The following is a 24,005-nucleotide window of genomic DNA, read 5'->3' on the forward strand; positions in this document are numbered from 1 at the left end:
TTAATGACAGGCAATTCCCCAGTTGCCCAAAGGAGTAAATAAAAGAGACTTGTTGCTAATCCCATCCATCTCCACCAAAGCATGGAAGTGACAAGACCTTCTGTGTTTGTTCTTCTGTCCAAAGACCAGAGAGCTGTTGATCTTAAAGGTGTCTCTGGACTCACATTTTGTTCTGCTGCTTCAGACTAGCACGGCTACCCTCTTGAAATTTGAAAGCATAACTGAAAACGGGTACCATAGAGAAGTTGATCAACTGAAACAAACACCGTTCGCTAACAACAGACTGCCTCATTCTGATTCAGATCTTTGATCTATCGTGGTCAGTCCTGCCTGGTGGCAGCTTTGATGGATGGCAAAGGACTTTCACATCCCCAACTATCTGACCCTTTTAACTGGAGACATTGGGAAGTGAACCGGGGATTTCCTGCATGCAGAACAGACGCTCTCCCTCCGAGCCAGGATCAACAAGTGGATAGATGTACAGTAGGTGAGTCAGAGTACTCACAGCCATGGAGTCTTGCTCCATCCTGCGTGAAACCACACATAAGACTTTCTCAGCCAGCCTCAATGTTTCCCATTCAAATCGTAATTCACAATGAAGGCGTCAGTCTTTCAGATTCGAGTGGGCCAATGGGTGGCTTGCTGTCATGTTTCCATCCTGCCCTGGACTTCCAAGGTGACTCAAGCCCGGTTTTTCGAAGGCTCAGCAATTAAAATAAACCTGCAGAAAGGTTTCATACGCACGCCCCTTCTGCAGAGGCCTGCTGTTTTTGTGACAACCACTCAGTGAGATGACTCAGGGCTTCTCTTTGGGGCAGAGCGACGATGGAGCTGTGGGTCACCAGGCAGTTTCAGTGGTATGTGAAAAGACGCTGTCTGAAAGTCACAGTTCAAATACGCCCCAGAGAGTGCAGAAACCACAGACCCTGTCTGCTGCTCTCCTGTCTCTGGGAAAGTAAGTCAAAGGGTCATAGTCCGTGCTATTAAAAATATATATATATATTCTGGGCCACTTATAATGTAAAGATCCTGCAAAGCTCACTTCATTTGCACCACTTTTGCTGTTCAGGGCATTGTCCATTTGCTTCGAGTCTCTCTTTGCCACCATCAGGACTAGAAACTTATTGGCCTGGATTCCACTCCATGCGGTCCTGGTAGGACCGTGGAGCCCTGCAGGCAACCTGACCAAAGTAACAGATCCTACTTGGTGTGCAAGTCATTTGTGGCAATCATTAACAGCCGAAATGAAGATAAAAACAAGCGTCCAACCCTTTGGATTTCCCTTCTCGGTCACCTGGAGGCCAATTTTGCTCGCCATAGGTGAATATACGAGTGGCTGTTTACGAACCAGACATAAATAGCCCCGACCATGGAGAGGACAGAGGTGAGCCAAGGAGATTCAGGGGCCTCCTCTCCCTCATTTCCGCAGAGAGAGCTTCTGGTTCGTTCCTCTGGGCTTCGTGCAGACAGTTGTGGGAGATCCAAAATTTCCAAATTTCCAAAGATTTTTAATGTGAGATTCTCTCTATGCACGTGAGCATCCACCCTGCACAGCTTCTCTTATGTTCTTATGACTTCTGATTTATTATTATTATTATTATTATTATTATTATTATTATTATTATTATTATTATTATTATTATTACAGTGTCTGTAGAACACAAACTGCTGCTAACTTCCCGGAAGCAACCAAACCTGCACCGGCCAACCCACCTAGGGCTAGTATTATTCTACCCGAAAGTGGCTGATATTTATTAATATTATCGCCACCGTCATCATTTTGCAGATGCCAAGATGGCCTTGCAGACAAGTATTACAACCAGCCAGGCATGACTCACCAACCCACCGGACCGGTTGGAGCCAGCTTATGGGTGGGGGGGGGGGGAGAATCACACACCTGCTTCTTTATACCCTTGTCAACAATGAATAAATGGGCCCAGGTGATGCCAGCCGAACAAACTTGCATCTGAAAAGAAAACAGTCCCTCGCTGCTTGCCCCGATCTCCTGGCGTTGGCCGGTTTCTCGCCTAGAGGAAGCAGGAGCTGCACTTCCTCCCTCGATCCAAATAAAGCCGTGACTCAGAGCGTGGGATGGTGACTCAGCTCCGTCGCCCTTCCCTTCCCACTGGCCCGAGCCTGTTTGGAGCCTTGCACGCCTTCACCCTTTTCCCTCCGAAGACTCCTCCGGCTCCTTCCCCTCTTCCTGCTCAGAGGGCTGCGTGGGCTGTGAGGAAAACAGGGCAAGTTTGACTTGCCTTCCTGGCCTCTGGGGTAGTGGCTGCCAGGATGCCCAGACCCAGTGCCTCTGTCCGGCCAAAGCGAGAGACACAGGTGTGATTCACCTGTCTGGCTTGGGAGATACCTGTTCCACCTACCCATCCACCAAAGCAGCCACTGAAATGTCCCTGGCACGAGAATGTAAGGAGAGCCCTGCTGAATCACAACAGTGGTCCATCTAGGCCAGGGGTAATCAAACCGCGGCCCTCCAGATGTCCATGGACTACAATTCCCAGAAGCCCCTGCCAGCGAATGCTGGCAGGGGCTTCTGGGAATTGTAGTTCATGGACATCTGGAGGGCCGCAGTTTGACTACCCCTGATCTAGTCCAACCTCCTGTCTCACACAGTGGCCAACCAGTTCCTCCGGAGGGCCAACAACAGAGTGTAGAGACCAAGGCCTTCCTAGGAACACCAGAAGAGCTTATCTAGTCCAGCCTCCCATCTCACACAATGGCCAAACATTTCCACTGAAAGGCCAACAGCAGGGCAGAGAAGCCAAGGCCTTCATGAGAACATCGGAAGAGCCCTGCTGGATCAGACCAGGGGTCCACCTAGTCCAGCATCCTGTCTCACACAGCGGCCAACCAGTTTCTCTCGAAGGACCGGCTGCTGTTTTGAGGGCTTGAGGAATATGCAGGAAGTGTTCAGCCTCAAGAGGGGAAACAATCCTTTTTAGAAACGACACGGCCGTGGAGTGCCTTGCCCTGACAGAGAGTCCCGCTCTCTGCCCGACAGATGCTGTGACACTTGGACGAGGACATTCCCCGCCGCGATCACAATCACAGTGGGAAGTGCAACCTGGCGTGGGAGGGAACCAAAGGTTGTCAGCAAAACAGTGCCGTTTGTCTGCTGGGCAAAGCTGGTATTTTCACAACACGGCCATTGCTTTGACGGACAACATCCTGCTCTCTCCTACACAGACAACAAATGAGTAACACGGGGAATAATTATGAGGAGGGGCGATCTTCTTCTGCAAAGGCCAGCCTAGACGGTGCTAGGGGAGGAATTCAACTGCGGCTGAAGGAGCATGTAGCATTGCCGCTCGCCGACAGTAACAGTGAAAGAGCGCCAAAGTGTCTCTTCTCACATGCTTGCTTGGGGAAACATGGCCCAGTCGATGGCCCATCTGCTTCACACCCTGCTCAAACTGTTGTCCTGGAAGGTCAACACACAAGAGATAGAAGTCCAAAGCTCTCCCCCAACGCTGTCTCCTCTCTCTAGTATTCAGATGGATTCAAGTGGGTGGCCGTGTTGGTCTGAAGCAGCACAACGAAACAAAATCAGAGCCCAGTGTCCCCTTGAAGACCAACAAAGATTTATCCAAGACGTGAGCTTCCGAGTGCTTGCAGTTGGGGAGAGATTTGTAAAACAGGGAATGAACGTGCGACAAAGGCCGGCAGCCCCGGGCCTTGGTGGGAAAGAGAAAGAGGACATCCTAATGAAGACAAATGGGCTCCTCGGGAGCAAGGCACCGCCTCCCAAGAGACAAACAACACGGGGAAATGAGTCTGACAGCCTGAGGGTTGCATTTTGCCGGTTTCCTTCTCAGCGAGTTTCCTAGCACTGGTTTCGCAAAAGTCTGTCTCCATGTGCAGAGCGTGGGGCTCGAGGAGCACGTTTGTGGGCTGGGATCGAGTCCGCCCAAGTCTAATTGAGTTGTTCCCAATTTTGTGTCACAGCCATTCCACCTCCACTGCTGCTCTGCAGTGGCATCCACGCTTTGGTTGTGACTTGCATGCCCATGAAAGGTTGTCCCCAGATGTTGGTCTTCAAGCGGTCCCTGGACTCAAACTTAGTTCTGCTGCTTCAGACCAACACGTGACCCACCTGAAGCTGTCAGATAGGTTAGGATGAAGGTGGGAGACTGGCTCCAAATGCATCTGTACAGAATGACAGATGCTCTGAGCTAGCAGTTGTTATCTGGTGGGCCACCATCCGCCACAGGGGAGTGTCACCACCACAGATGGGTCCTACCAAATCTACCACCACCAATTTCTTTCCTTCCAGATGGAGGTCTTAAGTCTGTCTGAGCCAGGGGGTTGTGAAACCCTGGGGTTTCTTGATGGCCCTGGAAGGGTTTCCTGAAGGGGTGGAAGTTAATGAATTTGTTTGTATTTTAAAAAATTGGTTCAATATTTATCATGTGATAAGATCATATATGGAGCCTCTTGTGGCCCAGGGCGGTAAGGCAGCAGAAATGTTGTCTGAAAGCTCTGCCCATGAGGCTGGGAGTTCGATCCCAGCAGCCGGCTCCAGGTTGACTCAGCTTTCCATCCTTCAGAGGTTGGTAAAGTGAGTACCCAGCTTGCTGGGGGGTAAACGGTAATGACTGGGGAAGGAACCGGCAAACCACCCCATATTGAGTCTGCCATGAAAATCCTAGAGGGCGTCACCCCAAGGGTCAGACATGACTCGGTGCTTGCACAGGGGATACCTTTACCTTTTATGATCATATATGGTCATGTCAAGCCACCACCTCCTACGAAAATGGCCAATGACGGGCCTGGAGGGGGTGGGAAGGGGAGGGGCCCCAGGTGGGCGTGTCCACAGCTCTGCTTCCCAACCCTATTCCATATGATCATTTCAAAGGAGTAGCCGTGTTGGTCTGAAGTAGCACAATAAAATCAGCGTCCAGTTGGTCTTAAAGGTGCCATATGATCGTGCCATTTCTGGGGTTTCTCGAAGCCTGAAGAATTTTTCAGGGTTTTTTCAACAGGGAACGGGCTGAGAAAAGCTGTCTTAAATGAACGCGAAAGAGGGGAAATAAGAGAGACAGAGGGAAATCAAAAACCCCAACTGAAAAGTGAGTTTCATTGTACAGGGAGCCTTCCGATAAGTTACTCACATGTACAGGTGGGGTGTGAAGACAGATTCAGGTGGGTTTCCGGAATGGGTTTCTCTCAAGCAGCAGAACAAGGACTGAGTCCGGGGGCACCTTGAAGACCCACAAAGTTTCATTCTGGGTAGAAGCTTCCATGTGTGTGCACAATTCGTCAGATATCCGAAGCATGGTATCTGAAGTAGCGGGCATGCACGTGGAAGAGTTTACCCAAAACGAAATGCTGTGGATCTTAAAGGTACCACTGGACCCAAACTCAGTTACACATGGAAGGTGTGTGTGCGTGTGTGTGACACAAACAAACTCACGCCCACAGCCTTCTCCTCACCACTCACCCCGTCAACACTCTCCTCACAGGCCCAGCTCCTTGTTGCTGCTGGTTGAACCAGTTTGGCGCAGAGATCTCCACACGCAGGCCGAACAACCAAGCTCCTCCCTTGCAAATACCTCACCGCCTTGGTATCTGGCACACACGCCGGGAGGCAGGAGGGTTTGTTTTGGATGCCACCAGGAAGGATCGGAGACGGTGGCGGTAGCAGGAGAGGCGAGAGACGTGGAAAGGAGGCTGGCGGGGACAAGGAGAGGAGGAAACGGGTCTGCAGAGCTGGAAGTCCTACCTGCTCCGCCACGACAGAGAGGGATTCAGAAAATGACACCTGGCTGGCTGGTGAGAGCTGGTCAGATTAAAAGAGTCCCCCGTCCCTCGCTGCCTTTTGGGGCTCTCTGATGCACACGGGCCCAGCTGGCTCAGATTTACGGCATTCGCGGATGCCAACCTCCAGGAGGAAACTGGGGAACACCCCCTGCCCTGGAATTACAGCTCCTCTCTAGCCTACAGACATCCGTTCCCCTGAATGAAAGGGATGCTTTGGAGGGTGGGTTATGGGGCTCTGCACTTCACTTGGTTCTCCCCAGGCTCCAGCCCCAAATCTCTGGGAGTTCCCCAGCCTGCTTCTGCAACCGCACACTGAGCCTCCCAAATCAGGCAACCTCAGGTGGAACTCAGCTGGCCTGGAAGCTGAAGCCAAATCTCCCCGCTAAAAGCTGGAGTCTCTGGTCCACGTCTGACGGTCCAGACCTCTCCACAAACTGAGGGGAAACTGCACTGATGCCCTCAATCTACCCTGCTTCTGCTCCCCCACCCCACCCACCATGGTGACCTTCCCCCAAATTGGTCCAGTATGATCTTTCAAGAAACACTGCCGAGAAACCTTATGCTTATGGGGCCGTTGGCGAACATACTATTTGGGTGGGTTCTCCCTCTCCCATCTGCCTGCACGGTTCTCCCCGCCCCCCAACCCGTTTTATGCTCACTAAATCCCTGTGAAGTAGACTAGGATGGGGGAAAGAGGGTCAGAGGAGCTTGCTGGAAACCTCTGGCTCTTCCTTCGGAGCCCCCTGGCCGGCCACACTTCAAGGAACCCCACTATGAGGTTCACCTGGCCACAGGGGTGGGAGTGGAGGGGACAGGGTCCAGGCTGGGAAACACCTGGAGATTTGGAGATGGAGCCTGGCAAGGGCAGGGACCTCAGTGGGGTACAAATGCCAGAGTCCACCCTCCAGAGCAGCCGTTTTCTCCAGGGGAATTGATCTCTGTTCTCTAGAGCAGGGGGAGTCAACCTGTGGTCCTCCAGATGTTCGTGGACTACAATTCCCACGAGCCCCTGCCAGCGTTGCTGGCAGGGGCTCGTGGGAATTGTAGTCCACGAACATCTGGAGGACCACAGGTTGACTCCCCCTGCTCTAGAGAGGTGCTATAATTCCGGGTGATCCCTGTATCATGCCCAGCAGACTCTTCAGTGTTCACCTGCTTGACTCTTTTGGCCCACGTCCATCCACTGGTAAGTTGGAGCTGGAGGGAGGCCTCAAGGGAGGGTGTTTTCGTTGCTGGGGCTTAACTATGCTCCCCCCCACCCCCAAGCCATCTGCCTGCTGGATCCCTGCCCTGGTTTATGAGGCGAGGAGGTTCAAGAATGCTCTGTTTTCATGCTGGCAAAACAAACCCCCGCTGAGAGGGAGTGCAGATAAAGCCAAGCAGATTGGGGGGCCACTCAGTGGGGCACCCTTGACTTGGGGGGGGCAGACAGTGATCTGGACAAAAGAGCTCCTCCCCCCCCTCCCCGCACTCTGTCAGGGCCTGTTCTTTGACCCAAACATTCAGGTTTCTCCTAGTGTTAGGAAACTGCTGAAAGGGTTATGGTTGCCAACTCCCAGGGGGGAAACCCCTGGAGATTTGGGGAATGGAGCCGGGGGGGGGGAAGGGGTAGGGAGGAGAGGGGCCTCCTTCTGATATAATGCTGTAGGGCAGGAATGGCTAAACAGTGTCTCGCCAGATGTCCATGGACTACAATTCCCATGAGCCCCTGCCATCTGCTTGCAGGGGCTCATGGGAATCATAGTCCATGGACCTCAGGAGAGCCACCATCTGGCCCCCTCGGATCTAATGTCTGTCTCAACCAATGTGATGCCCGTGGCATTCACTTCCTTCCTCCAACCTGGAGCAGTGTGCATGCGCACGAGAACTTATGCACAGAATAAAGCTCCATTTAGGACAATGCTACCGCCCTTCCTAGTATTCCTGCCCCCTCACCCTTCAGCATTTCATCTGAGTTACTCTTGTTTGATTCCCAAGCCAGCCCGTTCCTATTGTCACTTCTGCTTCTTTCCTCGTTCTGTTTCTACAATGTGCCGGGAACGGTTTCCCAAACTGCATATGTGGCCGCAGAAGACACAACGCCCCTTTGGCCTCAGCCCAAGGGCAAGAGAGCTAATATCAACAGACTCCCTGGGCTGAAAGCAAACAGTCAACATACGGCATGACCTTTCAGAGGACTCCCAAGCTTTTGCAGTGGGTAGGAGTTTCCACCAGGCTTGGCGATTCCGGGGTCAGAAATACCTGGAGATTCAAGAGTGGAGCATGGGAGGGTGGGATTTAGGGAGGGGAGGCACCTTGGTAACCTCGAGTAAATGCTCTAAATCAATAAATAAGCAACCAATCTAGTTTGGAGATCAGCGGTAATTCTGGGAGATCTCCAGGCCCCATCTGGAGGCTGCAAAACAAAGAAGCCATACACGTACACCGCTGACACATCAAGAGAAACACAACGGTATACAGCTAAGTACGATATAAAGGTAAAGGTAAAGGTATCCCCTGTGCAAGCACCGAGTCATGTCTGACCCTTGGGGTGATGCCCTCTAGCATTTTCATGGCAGACTCAATACGGGGTAGTTTGCCAGTGCCTTCCCCAGTCATTACCGTTTACCCCCCCCCCCCCCAGCAAGCTGGGTCCTCATTTTACCGACCTCGGAAGGATGGAAGGCTGAGTCAACCTGGAGCCGGCTGCTGGGATCGAACTCCCAGCCTCATGGGCAGAGCTTCAGACAGCATGTCCGCTGCCTTACCACTCTGCACCACAAGAGGCTCTTATATATGGTCATATCACCTGATAAATGTTCAAGAGATTTTAAAAATATATAAAAATTAATTCACTCCCACCCATTCAGAGCTGTGAAGAAATGCCAGGCGTTCACGAAACCCTGGCCGAGAAAGTCTATTTGATCAAAACGCTTATATTTGAATTTTGAGAATCTTGTACTCACCTGGAAGCTAATTTCCACCCCAGCATTCAAGTCACCTGCAGTCAAGTGAAGCAGTCTAAGGGTTCTCTGTGCAGATTTTCTCCAGCGAGGGTCCCGTGTGTTTCCTCACACATTGCTCAGGGCAATCTTCCCTACACTGAATAACGCCGTTTTTATCCACCATCTGTTTACAAGTGGATTTTGCCCTTCTGCACCGTAATATCCAGTGGCCATCACAAGCGCATTATTTAGTGGTGTGGGAAAACGCTTAACCCAGCCCTTTTCAACTTTTTTCATGTTGAGAACCCCCCGAAACATTCTTCAGGCTTTGAGGAAACGGCGTGACCATGCAGAAGGTCGTTTGGGAGGGGAGATACTCTCTTGCGTTGCACCACACTGAGATCCCTGGCCTCCCCAGGTTCTATCCCCAAATTTCCCAACCTCGACCTGGAAACCTTAACTTCACACCCGCCCTGCTGGTAGCTGGCAAATCTATTTCACTGGTCAACCAAATCAGCTGAACTGAAACCATGTTCCTTCATAAAATCAGAGTAGAGTAGCACCTTTAAGACCAACAAAGATTTGCTACTGGACTCTGATTTTATTGTGCCACTTCATAGAATCACAGACTCATGGAATAACTGAGCTGGAAGGGACCTCATGGGTCATCTAGTCCAACCCCCTGCACTATGCAGGACACTCACAACCCTCTCGCTCATCCACTGTCACCTGCCACCCCCTTGAACCTTCACAGAATCAGCCTCTCTGTCAGATGGCTATCCAGGCTCTGTTTAAATATCTCCAAAGAGGGAGAACCCACCACCTCCCGAGGAATCCTGTTCCACTGAGGAACCGCTCTAACTGTCAGGAACTTCTTCCGGATGTTTAGACGGAATTTCTTTTGAATTAATTTCATCCCATTCATTCTGGTCCGTCCCTCCAGGGCCACACGGCTACCCATTTGTATCTTCAGACCAACATTTGAATCTATCCATGTTTTCTTATGACAATACCTGCATCGTGGGGGGGGGGGGGCGGACCATGTCCTCATGAACAAACTATTACTATATGCCTATTTACAAGTCAACCCCAGGCAAGGAAGGTGCCTTGGCTTCCTGCAAGTTTGCTTTTGTTTTGCAATTAATGGATGGCTTCCTGTTTTCTTGAGGCCAGCCTGTTCTCTCTCGGGATTCCCCAACCACCTGCCAAATGCCAGTTCCCATTTGGGAAGGTGACCTCCAGCACCCCTCTGCCTTCACAGACAACCAAATCCACTGGCACATTGTTTCAAAGATCTGCTGTTTGGGACCATCTTCTTCTCATGATTGCAAACCAGCCAAAGTAAACAACAAGGAAGGGCAGACGCTGGATGGCTGCAAAGTCAAAAGGAGGAGTGCATTTCCTTCTCCACCCACCCCGAAATCTGATCATTTACAGCCAGAGTCAGCTGTGAGAGAACGGGAAGTCGGCAAGTTCACGGGTGGAAGTGGGAAATTCTCAAGTGAAACACTTCCGGCCAATCTCGAGAGCTCTTTGACTGTCACAGAACTGAAAGAGCCTTGCAGGACATCTGGCCCAACCACAGCTGCCAGGGTGGGGACTTACCTGGAGATTTGGGGAGGGAGGCTGGGAAGGGAAGAGATCTAAGAAAGGGTGCCATGCCACAGTCTGTAGATCAAGTGTAAAAGCCCGTAAAAATCAACTACCCCTGCGTCATCCCTCGGCCTCCGCTGTCCCTCAAGAACAGCACTGGTGTAGATCAGAGGGCGGGAGGAGGCAAAAAATGTCATTCTGCCATTGGAAAACATAGCCAGGATCAGCCCCGTTTCATATTTTGTCATGGCAAAGTCAACAAGGGTGAACTGTTATGTATCTCTGTGCAGGAGGCCTCAGAATAGATGGTTCTGGCTTTAAGGGGGCTAGGGAACTCCCTCAGAGAATTCTAGCACCCCCAAATAATATTAGAATCATGGAGTCATAGAATCCTAGAGTTGGAAGGGCCCTCCTGGGTCATCTAGTCCAACCCCCTGCACCATGCAGGAAGCCCACAACCCCTTCGCTCCTCCACTGTCACCCATCACCCCCTTGAACCTTCACAAAGAGGAATCTCCTGCCTTCTACTCATGGTTGCCATCCTCCAGGTGGCACCTGGATATCTCCCCAATATCACAGTTGCTCTCCAGATAACTGAGATCGGTTCCCCTGGAGAAAACGGCTGCTCGGAAGGGTGGGCTCTGTGGGATCAGATCCTGCTCCAGTTCCTCCTCTCTCCAAACTGCTCCCCGCCCCCCCCCCCCGGCCTCCACCTCCAAAATCTCCAGGTGCTTCCAAGCCCAGAGTTGGCAACTCTGCTTCTTCTACCGTGCCACCGGGGCTTGTTAACGGGGCTCAGCTAGAGTGAGTCCGGCAGCAACAGGGCGATACCTACAGGATCCGCCACTGGAGCACGGCAAGTGGGGCCAAACGTGCACACGAGCTGCCCTTTCATCATCCCTCCCCATCAGCACCGGGGACTGCAGCCGGGCCGACCGACAGCGAGTGGGCACGGAGGAGGTCAGAGTTCTGTGATTAGACCGAGGCTGCAAGCTCAGCAGAACTAGCATGCCAGGTGAAACGGAGCACAGCGGGAGGAGATACGCTTGTTACGGCCTGGATTTCGGCCAGCGGTCGATCCCGTTTCTGAGTTTCCTGACAACGGTCAGAAGCAAAGGGCCTTGCGCTGTCTCTTAGCCTCGGGCTTCAGAGGGGGGCTACCGAGAGTCGGAGAGATTGGTGGGTCAGGACAATGCATAGGCGTCCTTTCTACTGCCCCGATGCCATCCCTTGGGGTGACCTTGGGCTCGTCACAGCCCTGATAGGGCTGTTCTGACAACAGGCCTGTCAGGGCTCTCTCGGCTCCACATCCCTTGCAGGGTGCCTGTTGTGGGGAGAGGAAAGGAGGGCGATGGGCAGCCACTTGGAGACTCCTTCGGGCAGTGAAAAGCGGGAGATAAAAATCATGCTTCCTGTTAGGATCCACATTGAAACCACGTTCAAGGTGGGAGCCACCTCTGGCTACAGGTGAGCCTCTTGATCCAGTCTCAGGAAGCTGCTGTGTCTCCGGGGGGGAAACCAAATTCTTGGGTGAATTCCTTCTTTGGGGTGATCCAGTACCTAGGGGGCAGGTATGCCTCGCTGGGAGGGATGATCTTTCCAAAGGTGCCGTGTATTTCTCAAGGCCAGCTCCGTTCCCAGAGGAACTTTGTCACTTGACTCCTATCAGCGCTCATCTAACCGCCAGTAATCTAATTAAGAAGATCCCTTCGGATTCCGCTGTCTGAAAGGCAGCCGAAACAAGAAGAGAGCCGTGCAAATTTGCTCTGCTCATTTGCTCAGATCCCCTCGAGCTCACACGGCAGACTTAACTGGTAACGGTAATGGGGTGGGTGGGGGGGTGGGAAGGGGTTTGTGCCAGGGACCTCCGCACCTTCACTCAGCTGCACGGGCCGGCCTCCCTGGGAAGCAGCTGGTATCAAATGGAAACTGTTCCATATGTAGATCCAAAGGGTAGGTCCCTTGGCACATCTGAGATTAATTAATTTATCGCAGGACGGACTTTGCTCCAAGCGCAAGTTGGAAATTTTTGCTCCACCTTCTCCCCTCCCAGCAACTACAGCTGCATTTTTGGGGTGGGTGGGGCTTCTGCAAAACACCATCAGACAGTCCCTCAACCCCTGCCTTTGTGCCATGGCCCTCCCCCCCGGCAGCTGGTGTGGGATGGGAGAGTTATGCCCTTCACGGTCTGGGACCTTTGTACTTATGTTTCCGCCTCTTCCACTACAGCCCCCCAAAAGCACTAAGGTCCAGTGGCCAGCACTCGCTCAGGATCCCTGGCCCCAGTGAGAGAGGACAGGCCTCGACCTGAGCCAGCAGGGCCTTTTCGGTCCTGGCTCCTACCTAGAGGAAGCTCTCCCTGATGAGATGAGGGACCTCCAAACGATCTGGAGGGCCTGCAAGGCAGAGATGTTCCACCTGGCCTACGGCTAAGGCCAAGAAATTCACACCGAGACAACGCTGGCCTCCTTCCTCCTCAAAACACACTGTCCTCAAACTCACCGTCCAGCAGAAATACAGCTGCCCTCCCCCTTTGACAAGACCCTGATAGAGGCAGTCTAATAAGTTAATAATATCGTTTCATTAGTGATTTAATTTGGAAAGTTTCATTGTTATCTGCTGTTATCAATGTAACTTTATTGCATGCACCTGCCTGTTGTTCCCCCATCCCGAGCCAACTGGGAAGGGCAGGCTATAAAAACCAGACACCCTTCTTTCTTTTCCTCTGCCGTTGGCCCACCTGGCTGAGGCCGTAACCGAAAGGTTGACTGGAATATCACAGGCATGCGGACGAGTGAGTTCCCTGCAGCCCTCTAGCAGAACTGGAGCGTCCCGCGTCGGACAGGCCGAAGACCACTGGGCTAGAGCACGCCCCGAAAACGCTCAGTCACCTGACAGGGGAAACAGCAGCCCCCTGGCAGGTCCCACACCTGGCAGATCAGATGACACTGTCAAGGGGGGTGGAAATTTCCGTCAAGTCACAGTTGACTTATGAGGGACCCTGGAGGGCTCTCCAGGCAAGAGTTGTTCAGATGTGGTTTCTTGTTGCCTGCCTCTCCGCAGCCCAGGTCTCCAAAGGAGAAGAAGAAGAAGAGTTGGTTCTTATATGCCGCTTTTCTCTACACGAAGGAGTCTCAAAGCGGCTTCTATTCACCATCCCTTTCCTCTCCCCACAACAGACACCCTGTGAGGGAGAGGAGGCTGAACTCTTAGATTATTGCTCAGACAGAACAGAAGAAGAGTTGGTTCTTATATGCCACTTTTCTGTACCCAAAGGAGGCTCAAAGCGGCTTATAATCACCGTCCCTTTCCTCTCCCCACAAGAGACACACTGTGAGGTGGATGAGGCTGAGAGAGCCCTGAGATTACTGCTCAGTCAGAACAGCACTATCAGGACTGCGACTGGCCCAAGGTCACCCAGCTGGCTGCACGTGGAGGAACAGGAATCAAACCCGGCTGGCCAGATTAGCAGCCACTGCTTTTAGCCATGACCTCACACTGTTTTTTGTTTTGAATTGTCCTTGTTTAGCGCTGTGCAATCAAACATGTATTTAATATATTTTTACAAGACTTTTTACAATAAGATTCCTCCTACAGGCGGAGCTGTCAGGTACAAGATGCCTTACGGGTGACAGAGAGCAGTTCCCCTGAAGAAAATGGCTGCTTCGGAGGGGGGGACTCTGTGGCATTGTATACTGCTGAGGATCAGAGAGCCGGCAGCCTCTGCACATACAAATGGCACAAGTCAATGTTTCTCGGTACTGAATTCAGCTTCCATCCCCCCTCCCCATCCAGCTGTGCAGAACCTGACCTGAAATATCACCCCCCCTTCTTTGAGCAGCGACTCATTTCCCAGAGAATCCGTTATCTGGGAATTCCTGTTCCTCCACATGCAGCCAGCTGGGTTATCTGATCTGTTATCTGATCTGCCTTATGGGCGACCCGTTCATCAGAATTGCCTAGCCGGACTCTGCGGCCTTTCCCAGGTCGGCAGGGCCAAACCCCGCCGAACAGCAACTCGGCAGGGCCGACGACGAACAGATCCGAACGGGTATCCCAATATCCCTCCCGGTCAGCGCTTTGGTTAACGTGATTAAAGTTTAACCCTCCTTGGCCACGGGTCTGGAGAGGCAGAGGCCACGGCGGAGAGCAGCCACTCAGGGAGGCCTCTGAGAGAACGGCCTCTTTTTCCCGAAAACCAGGAGCCCCGGTGACGGGAGAGCACTCTGCTCCCTGCAGGGCCCTAACTCATTAAACTGGACGGCGGGGGGTGGGGGGGGGTTGCTGGGTCCCACCTGGCTTTTTATTAACTGAACACTCTGTCCCTTGCCCAAACCGCCGAGTCATGTCCCTCGAGAATGGGCCCGGGGCCAATTGGCACCCTGCAGGCTGGGCCCTGCCAGAGAATCTTTGCTAGAGGGGAATGCCTCTGGGAAGGACACCGTTCCCACACGGCTGAGGGAGACCAAGCGGCCCCATGCGTCTGGGCTGAAGGGTGCGCACGGGGGTCCGAGGCAAACCCACGTCTCCCAGCCCCATGGAGACAGTGAGGTTTTCGGAAGGGGGGATCAACAGAAGGCAGCAGGGGCTTCAAGCTCCCCTTACCCACTCATTTTCTACTGCAATTGCAAGCCCTCCCCCATTTTTAATTTTGTGGGGTGGGGGAACAGGGTTTTTTTTAAAAAAACAGCTGATTCCAAAGTTTAGAAATAAGCCTGTCATTGGGGAGGGGGAACTGGGGTGGAGGAAGGCTCGAATTTCCCCCACTGTGGCAGAAGACTCTCTACAAATATCCAGGGTGGCCAACCTCCAAGTGGGGCATGGGGATCTCCTACTATGACAACAGAGATCAGTTCTCCGTCCGCTTTGGAAACTGGATTCTACGGCCTCGGACCCCCTTTCCCCAATATCTGTGCAGGCACATCCCAGCGAGGCAACTTTTGTGTTCCAAGGGGATGGAGAAAGACCGTAGGGATTTTGGGATTTGCTCTCTAGGGAAAACGGAAAGCCAAGCTTGATACGGCACAAAAGCGTTGCAGGTCTCAAATTCTTGTGCAGGGTGTTTTGATCAACTTCAAACCAGCCCCATGGGGCTGCCCACCTCTTTGGGAAGGGGCTTGTGATGGGGAGGGTGGGCTACACTCGTGAACGGAGTTCCTGATGTAAAAGACAGGAGCAGAAGCTTTAAGTCGGCACCGCTGGTCCCATGCCTGCCCACCCTCCCTTCAGGCTAGGCCCACTGTCGGAGACTTAACTACTGGCCCTAAGGATGCCAGCCTCCAGGTGGGCCCTGGGGATCCCCCAGAATTACAGCTCATCACCAGACTACAGAGATCAGCTCTCCTGGAGGAAACAAATGTTTTGGGGGGTGGATTCTGTTATGTTCTTGGGTTCAGGGATAGAGACAGACACTGTAGCAATTTGAGCCCTGGCCTTAATGATGGTACAAGAACTGAAACTGAACTGACCCCTCCCCAAAAAACACCAACTTATAAACACCGGCAAACAATGGATCTTCCAGCCACTGCATGCTATGGGTCAGTTTCAGTTTAAACTGACTGGATCCTGCGGAGGGGATCTTGCCAAGCATCGGTCGATTGCATCGTAAGCTACGATCCTGCCTGGGACCTCCAGCTCGGTCCTCGGCAGGTCAACAGACACAATCGACCCTATGTCTTTGTCCCCCACTGAGGTCCCTGGCCTCCCTAGGCTCTGCCCCCAAGTCTCCAGATGTTCCCCAAACTGGAGCTTGGCAGCCCATGCCCCTCCCCCCTCCGCCAGTGGGCGGGGGGGACCTGGCATCCCTAAATCCTTCCATGTGGATTTTGCACGCTGAGGCACAGCTGGAATTTGACCGATGGGAGAACACACTGGTCCCCTGCAAGCATCCACTCCCTTCCCTCGGTTGCAGGTCCAGGGATGCTACTCGGGCAGGGCTGCATTTCGCCACTCCAAGCCTGGGCCTAAATCTGCTTCCCAACCATATTCTGCACAATTGCACCACTTCTGGGGTTTCCCGAAGACTTAGGAATGTTTCAGGGGTTTCTCGATGGTAAAAATGTTGAGGAAAGCTGCACCAGTCCAACACTCCTAACTGTTATACCACACTGGCTTTGGTCTCCAGGCCAGGAGTGTGGCAGGACCTGCAGGCCACAACAGATCTGTTATGCCGATCTATGAAATGCATCACGCCCTACGCAGCTCTCTGCCAGCTGGTCCCGTGCCCTACCACCCACTGCGAGAAAGAACGGGAGCCCAGCTCTGGCAGCCCATCCCCCTTCCCAGGTCCTCTTTCCGAACTGCAGCATGTACCTGGGCAGAGGAGAAAACCTTCCAGGCACAACTGGTCTCTTTTTCCTGATTCGCACAGAGTTCAGCTCTCCTCTTGAGTCCCGGCTCCTGACCTACAGGTGGGCCTGGAGATCCCCCAAAATAACCACTGATCTCCCCTGGAGAACATATCCTGTTGCGATTCCCTCTCCTCCCCAAAGCCAGCTTTACCCTTAAATCTCCAGGAATTCCCCAGCCCAGAGCTGGCAACCAGAGCTCCCAGGTGGCCCAAGTCCCTGTTTCGCCCGTCAGCAAGCCCTTAAAAAGACTGTTGAACTGTCCATTTCAGCTGGGAATATCGACTGCATCGAGTTTTAGAAGCTAAACGAATCAGTTTTACACTTTCATTGAGATGAATCCACCTGAGAAAAACATAGATTCAAATGGATAGCCAAGTTGGTCTGAAGTAGCACAATAAAACCAGAGTCCAGTGGCATCTTTAAGACCAACAAAGATTTATTCAGGGCGTGAGCTTTCGAGTGCTTGCACTCGAAAGCTCATGCCCTGAATAAATCTTTGTTGGTCTTAAAGTTGCTAGTGGACTCTGATTTTATTGAGAAAAACATATTGGTTTCTTGAGTACTCAGAAAAGATACCGAGGAAATCTGGGCCTGGACGGAACTTGCTAAGGACAGATTTGGGGGGGGGGGGTGCATGTGTGTGTATTTTCTTCTCACTGGGATAGGTTGGTAACTATGTTTTATGGTTTTAACGTTATGTATTGGGGTTTTTTGTTTTTTAACTGTAGCCCGCCATAAGCCGATTTTCAAGAGCAGTGAGTAAAAAATCCAGTACATCACTAGGCAGATAAACAGATAAATAATAGATAAAATTAGCTCCATGGGGCCTGCAAGAAGGACCTTTTCTGCTGGATCTATGGTCAAGGCCAGTCAGAAACCACACTACAGCAAATAACAGGGCCACCCTCCTTCCTTCCCACTCACCCCCAAACTCTTCACCTCCTTATTTTCACGTCAGCACTAGTCACTGTTCACGCTGGGGCTGACAGCCGCTTCAACTATGATTTTAAACTGCCAGATTCCTGCTGTTGCTATTGTTTTTATTTGTTAAAATGTAAGCTTGACCTATCGTTCACCGCCTGGAGGCAGTGAGTCCCAGAGGGGCGGTACGTAAATCGCTCTATAAGTCAACAAATAAACAAAACCAATGTGGACTTTTTTTTTTCTTTTGCTGAACTTTTGGAAAGGAACCCGTGGTCGGGACTCCTGTGTTAACTTCTGAACGTGCGTTTGTTTGTTTTTTTGGGAAATGGTGCCTGCTATCGACCACTGAAGAAGGACCCAGAGGTCTCGGATATATTTATCACCTGCCTGTGTAAAATCCTCCTTTTTCCTCCGTTTTGCATGCGATGCCAGGGCGACTCATGTAAAGCTCATTTCGGCGTTCTGTGTAGTCTGATACGCGGATGTTATGTTTTTGATCTTCACCGCTGTGCACACCAAAGTTATTTAGAGATGGGTCATGTTTTGTTTGAGGTAGCTTGGCCCTGGCAACGTTATCAGTACATTTTGGGTCAAGTCCTGTCCCCCCTTCCCCTTTGTTTGTTTATCCATGGAAATAGCCCCAAACGTCCCTTGCGGGGAAGCGTGAAGTGAGATCTTGCTCCTGGTGCCAACCCTGCCTTATCCAAAGCGGCTTGGAAGACGCCAAACATGAAGTTATGCCACCGGAATAAACAACAAAGAGGCCATCCCTTGTTATGTGACCACCACCCCCACCACCCCCAGAGAGATAGATTAAAGTTGGAAGCACAAGAAGAGGAATGGCCTAAACCAGGGGTAGTCAACCTGTGGCCCTCCAGATGTTCATGGACTACAATTCCCATGAGCCCCTGCCAGCGTTTGCTGGCAGGGGCTCATGGGAATTGTAGTCCATGAACATCTGGAGGACCACAGGTTAACTACCCCTGGCCTAAACTTCAGACTTCCTGGGCAGCTTGTGCCATTACGGGTCTTTGTATTGACACTTTTTAAAGCCAAAATAGAAAGCGTCCCTTTCCCTTGAGGCTTTGAGGCTACAAAGAAGGGGGGGGGGGCTTGTGAAGCAGAAGCACGGTTCAGAAGAAAAAGAATGGAAGGGACAAAACCCAGCCCGGAACACAGAAAGGGAGACTTGACCCTGGAGAATGGGTAAACAACGCATGGGAGGACAAAGGCAACTGTGCCAGAAGTTACCAGAAACACAGAGAAAGAGAATCTTATTTGAAAACACACAAAGGAGACAATTTAGATGCAGGGGATGGGGGTGGTGGGGAGATTCCAGAGCTAACAGAGGCAAGAGCCAAGGAGGGCTTGGAGACCTCCTTTGAGTCCCTTCCCTCACCTCCGGCTCACCTGGGAGCGAGCACCGCTGGACTCAGCAGGGGCTTCTGTCCAGGTGAGCGCAACTTAAGGTAAGGCCAGGACTCTTCCCGGCTGCCCTGCCTGCGGAGGCAAAGGCGGACCGAAGGGAGTGTGTCGGCTTACCTGGCCCTGGGTGATCCGGGCTTCCGCTGAGGCTGTGGCTCTCCGAACTGGGGGATCCGGTTTCCTTCAGATCCTTTTATCTACCTGCCTGCCGAGCGGCCACGCCTTCTCCTCCTCCTGACATCACGCCTGGCCAAACACACACAGGCTCCCACACAGGCACCGACAGAGTGGATCTGCAGGAGAGGCTCCGGCAGGTGTAGCCAGGCCCTGTGGGCTCCCTTCCCAAGCAGGGTGGGATGCTGGACTGGCCTCAAGGTCCCCTCTCTCCTCTCCGTGGCCCCACCCACAAATGCTTTTTGGAGCAGGGCATGGCGATGTGCTGGCGCACCTCACCCTCTGCCAGGTGGGAGGGAAAGGGCATTTGGCCGTCCTGAGGCTCACCAGCCGGAGCAAACCAGACCTGACAGCTTTGGGAGAGGGGAGGTCGGCGGGGTGGGGAGAGCCAAGGTTGAAGAGCGAAAGATTACATTTCTGGCTGGCCCACTGATTGGAGCCTCCGTGCCCAGGGACAAATTCCACAAAAACAGCCCCCTTGGACTGAAGGTTCCCCTGAGAGCAGATCAGCTGCTAGGCTGGGCCGCTTCTGGGGGTGTCGGGATGGGGCGGGGAGCTCACACTGCCCAAAGCTCCTTCAGACAGAGAAAGATGCCGGCAAAAAGTGAATACTGAGAAGAGGAAGGCAGTGTTGTGATTAAGAGCAGGGGCTTCTAATCTGGCAGCTGGGCTTGAGTCCCTGCTCCTCCACACGCAGCCAACTGGGTCACCTTGGGCTTGTCACAGCCCTGATAGGGCTGCTTTCACAGAGCAGTCCTGTCAGAGCTTTCTCAGCCTTACCTACCTCACGGGGTGAGTGTTGTGGTGAGAGGAAGGGAAGGCGATTGCAAGCCACTTCGGGACTCCTTTGGGGTCAGTGAAAAGTGGGGTATAAAAACCAGCCCTTTTCCTCCTCAGCGGGCTACAATGCCATAAAGACCTTCTTCCAAAGCAGCCATTTTCTCCACAGAAATCTTCAGGGGAATTTATCTCTGGGGTCTGGAGATGAGATGCAATTCCAGTTAACTCCAACCTGGTCCAACCTGTGCATCAGAAGTATCTCAGGCAGGTTTCTCTGTGTTGAGAAACACCTGGAAGGGGGGGAGCATGGAGAGGGTGGAGAGTTTGGAAGGAAAGGACCTCAGCGGGGTCCAAGGCCACAGAGTCCCCCCCCCAAAAAAAGCAGCTATTTTCACCTGGGGAACTGATTTTGATCCTCTGGAGAGCCACTGTAATAGCTCCAGGTGCCACCTGGAGGTCGTCAATCAGAGAGCATGCTCCCAGAAGGCACACAACCATCCTGCGAGGTAGGCCTGACTGACTTCACAACAGCTTGCCCGAATCCTGCCAATGCATGTCCTGGCTGAGAAAACTTTTCGGGTCCCCCAAAGCTTTATTCTTTGCACCTGAAACACCTCTGAAACGCAGCACTTTGTACGATTCTTCCAACTGTCAGGCACTGGTCTTGGTCCTAAACTGCCCCACGGAAACCTCTAAATCAGACCGTCAGTTTCCACGATAAGAATGAAACTTCTAGGCCTTGACTCGTAGACCTGTAGAAAGGAAGCCTGGGAAGGACAGGGATGCCAGGTTTCTGCTGACCAATAGCGGCGGATGGGGGGGATAAGAGCAGTCAGATCCAGGCTGGGAAACTCCTTGAGATTTGGAGGTGCAGCCTGGAGAGGACAGCCTGGAGAGGACACCCAAAGCCTCTATTTTCTCCAGGGGAGCTGATTTTTGTAGTCTGGACATGAGCTGTAATTCTGGGGAATCTCCAGGTCCCACCTGGAGGCTGGCATCCCTATCCTGGAGATTTGGGGGTGGAGTCTGGGGAGGACAGGGGACTTCAGTGGGGTGCAATACCATAGAGTCCACCCTTCAGAGCAGCCTTTCTCCGGGGGGGACTGATCTCTTGAGACGAGCTGTAATTTCAGGGGATGCCCAGGTCCCACCTGGAGGCTGGCACCCCTAGTCTTGCAGAATAGCACGTGAGGGATGAAATGTTCCCTGGGATACGGCTGCTGGTTTGTCTGATCATATGTGAAGAGCACCAAGTAGGAGTTTCCCAAAAAGCAGTGCTGGGGCTGCAATTCTCGCATCGGATTGGCCGTCCAGACCAGGGGTAGTCAAACTGCGGCCCTCCAGATGTCCATGGACTACAATTCCCAGGAGCCCTTGCCAGCATTCGCTGGCGAATGCTGGCAGGGGGCTCCTGGGAATTGTAGTCCATGGACATCTGGAGGGCCGCAGTTTGACTACCCCTGGTCCAGACCCACCTGCTGCCACCTTTTAGCAAACTAGCTGTCCCACTGCTTGAATGAACATCTTGCCTGCCACGAGCAACCTCTAGTGACAGCTGTTAGCAATGCACGAGCCTCTCTTAGTCCTGACTTGATGTCCTCCCAAGAAAATGATGATGATCCAGCTTTTGGAAAAAGTTTCAAAAAACACTTTTGAATCTCTTTCTCTGTATCAATATTCCACACCGTCTAATTTCATCCGGGAAACAGATTTCTTGCGGGATTCCTTCCGAAGTCCATAAGCCAACCATTTTCCTGGTTTAGCCACAAACAGGGAGGGACATTTTTGTTTTAAAAAGTCCATTTCCCCCCCTCATATCTTCTGTCTCCAGGAGATCTCTTTTGAGACTCAAAGACTTGATTTGCTTGGCTGGGGGACCTCTGATGTTGACCTTCTTGGTTTTCCAATGGTTCCAACAGAGCATTCAAATTACGTATTTTCTTCATCTTCTTTAAAGCAGACCTCTCAGTCTGAGATCTTTCCCAAAAGAAGGTAGGTTTAGGCCTTGCACCACCTCTTGCCCATCTTAAAATTACAGCAGTGATGTTCCGCTCAGGATGTGATCAGCTCCTCTCAGGAGGGGGGGGGAAATTAGAGGGAACTTTGGAAAAGACCGCCCATTGGCCAGGAGTCACGGCGAATCAAAGCAGGCAGAGTCAAAGGACAGAGAGAGCTTTGGCGAGGACTATTCCTGTTGATTAGTGACCTTGGGGACTGAAAAGAAGGAAGGGTGAGGTGTTTCCTACCTTGACCTGGATTTTGGCCTCCGAAGCATGGTGACCCTCCATGGATCCACTGGTGAACCCGGAGTCCCGATGGGGCTGAACCAAAATTCTCCTGCGGGACAGAAAAAGAGGAGCTTAAAACTTCCCCAGTTTTGCAGTGCTTGGCCAGGATTCTTTTTTACCAAGGTTGCCAACTCTGGGTTGGGGAATACCTGGAGATTTGGGAGTGGAGCCCGGGAACGTGTTTTTTTTAGGAAAGGAGGGGCAGCTCTCCCACTAATCCCACTAATCCCCTCCAATATTGAGATCTCTAACATTGAGATCATGGTTAGATCTATTGTATTGGTGCCACCCTCTTCTGAACATTATTCTCTCCACCAGGCTGAACTAAGATCAGAATTGTGACCACCGCCGCTATATGTTATATGTAACTTTTAATTGGGGTTTTTATGGGGATTTTATTGTGTTTTAACTATTTATGTTGTAAACCGCCCTGAGACCTATTGGGAGAAGGGCGGTCTAAAAAATTAAATAATAATAATAATTCTGCCATAGAGCAGCCATTTTCTGCAGGGGAACAGATCTTGGTCGCATGGAGATCAATTGTAATTCCAGGGTATCTCCAGGCTCCACCTGGAGTTGGCATCCCAAGATTCTATCCCTTTCCCTGTCTCTGCTTCAACACACATACCAGAGGGTGACTGAGCCACGGCTGGACAAAAACACCACTGTCTGTCCTCTTTGTTGCTTTTTGAAAGATGGTAGCCCTGCTGCAGGATATGTACCCTGCCTGTGAGCTATTCTATCCAGAAAGTGGTACTGAATGTTTCAAGAGGTTTAAAAAACAGGTATTCGCAAAGTACTGCAGCAGGGCTGGCCGACTGGTGGCCCTCCAGATGTCCATGGGAATTGGAGATGGCTGCACACCCCCTGCGTTAGGGCGTTAGACCAATCTGGGGTTCAGGTGCCCTGAATTCCCACGAGTTCCAGGTGATCCCCTGGCTCCATCTAGAGGCTGGCAACATTAACTGCGGTTGGCTTGTGCTGACAGCTTTACGGTTGCTGGGATTAAAGTGCATGGAGTAGATAGCGCCTGAAGGAATGTCCAGCACTAGGAGAACTCCGGCCTGCAAAGACAGAGGAGGGCAGAGCGGCCTGTCGGGGAGAGCGCCGACCGACCCATCAATCCATTGACAGCTGTGAGGCCAGACAGCTGCAAAGATCTCTGTGGGTTGTTGAAGGGTGCTGTCATCCTGGCCCACGTTAGCGGCCAGAGGGTTAGGTCAGCAGTAACCGGAGGCCCTGGTTCCAAGGAACAGCTTTCCTTCTCTCCGCTCCGAAGTGGGCATGTTTTTTAACAAATCCAAACATTGCCCGCAAAAGCGCCCTCAGGATTTTCTCCGGAGGGAAGGGAAATTTGATCCTACAGCCCCAGGGAAGATTTCAATCAATTAACATGTTCCGGGCCTCCCCCTGCAGAAATTACCCTTCCATCCAGCCCAGCCATACATAGTCTGAGATCAGGAAGCCCTTCTGAGCCTGGCGTCCTTCCATTTTAAAACTGGCCACAGTGCAAGGAGCCGGGATGGCTCTCTGCTGGGGAAAGGCACGCAAAGAAAGGATTTGCCTCAACGGTGAGGTTGAAGAATAGGTTTTGATTGCCTGCTTTTCTCTACCTTGCTTCCAATCCCTGTCCCTTCCTTTCCTCCTCAACAGACACCCTGTGAGGGAGGTGTGGCTGAGAGAGCTCTGAGAGAACTGGGAATGGCCTAGGATCATCCGGCAGGCCTCATGTGCCTCAAAGCGGCTCGCAATCACCTTCCCTCCCTCTCCCCACA

General features: G+C 52.2%; 1 protein-coding gene across 3 annotated transcripts in view; it reads right to left on the bottom strand.

The window, feature by feature from the left end:
• Nucleotides 1-24,005, bottom strand: part of GRB7 (growth factor receptor bound protein 7) — a 44,694-nt gene that overhangs the window by 19,991 nt on the left and 698 nt on the right. Inside the window, exon 2 of one of the 3 annotated variants that reach the window (XM_077313738.1) lies at nucleotides 22,189-22,279. In XM_077313738.1, the coding sequence (XP_077169853.1) occupies nucleotides 22,189-22,279 (91 nt within the window). Of the gene's footprint in view, nucleotides 1-8,717; nucleotides 8,738-19,105; nucleotides 19,369-22,188; nucleotides 22,280-24,005 lie in introns of those variants that run through there. The other 2 variants (XM_077313739.1, XM_077313740.1) reach the window with 2 other exon arrangements.

The sequence above is a fragment of the Paroedura picta genome, chromosome 16 (genome assembly GCF_049243985.1).
Source record: "Paroedura picta isolate Pp20150507F chromosome 16, Ppicta_v3.0, whole genome shotgun sequence".
NCBI lineage: Eukaryota > Metazoa > Chordata > Lepidosauria > Squamata > Gekkonidae > Paroedura > Paroedura picta.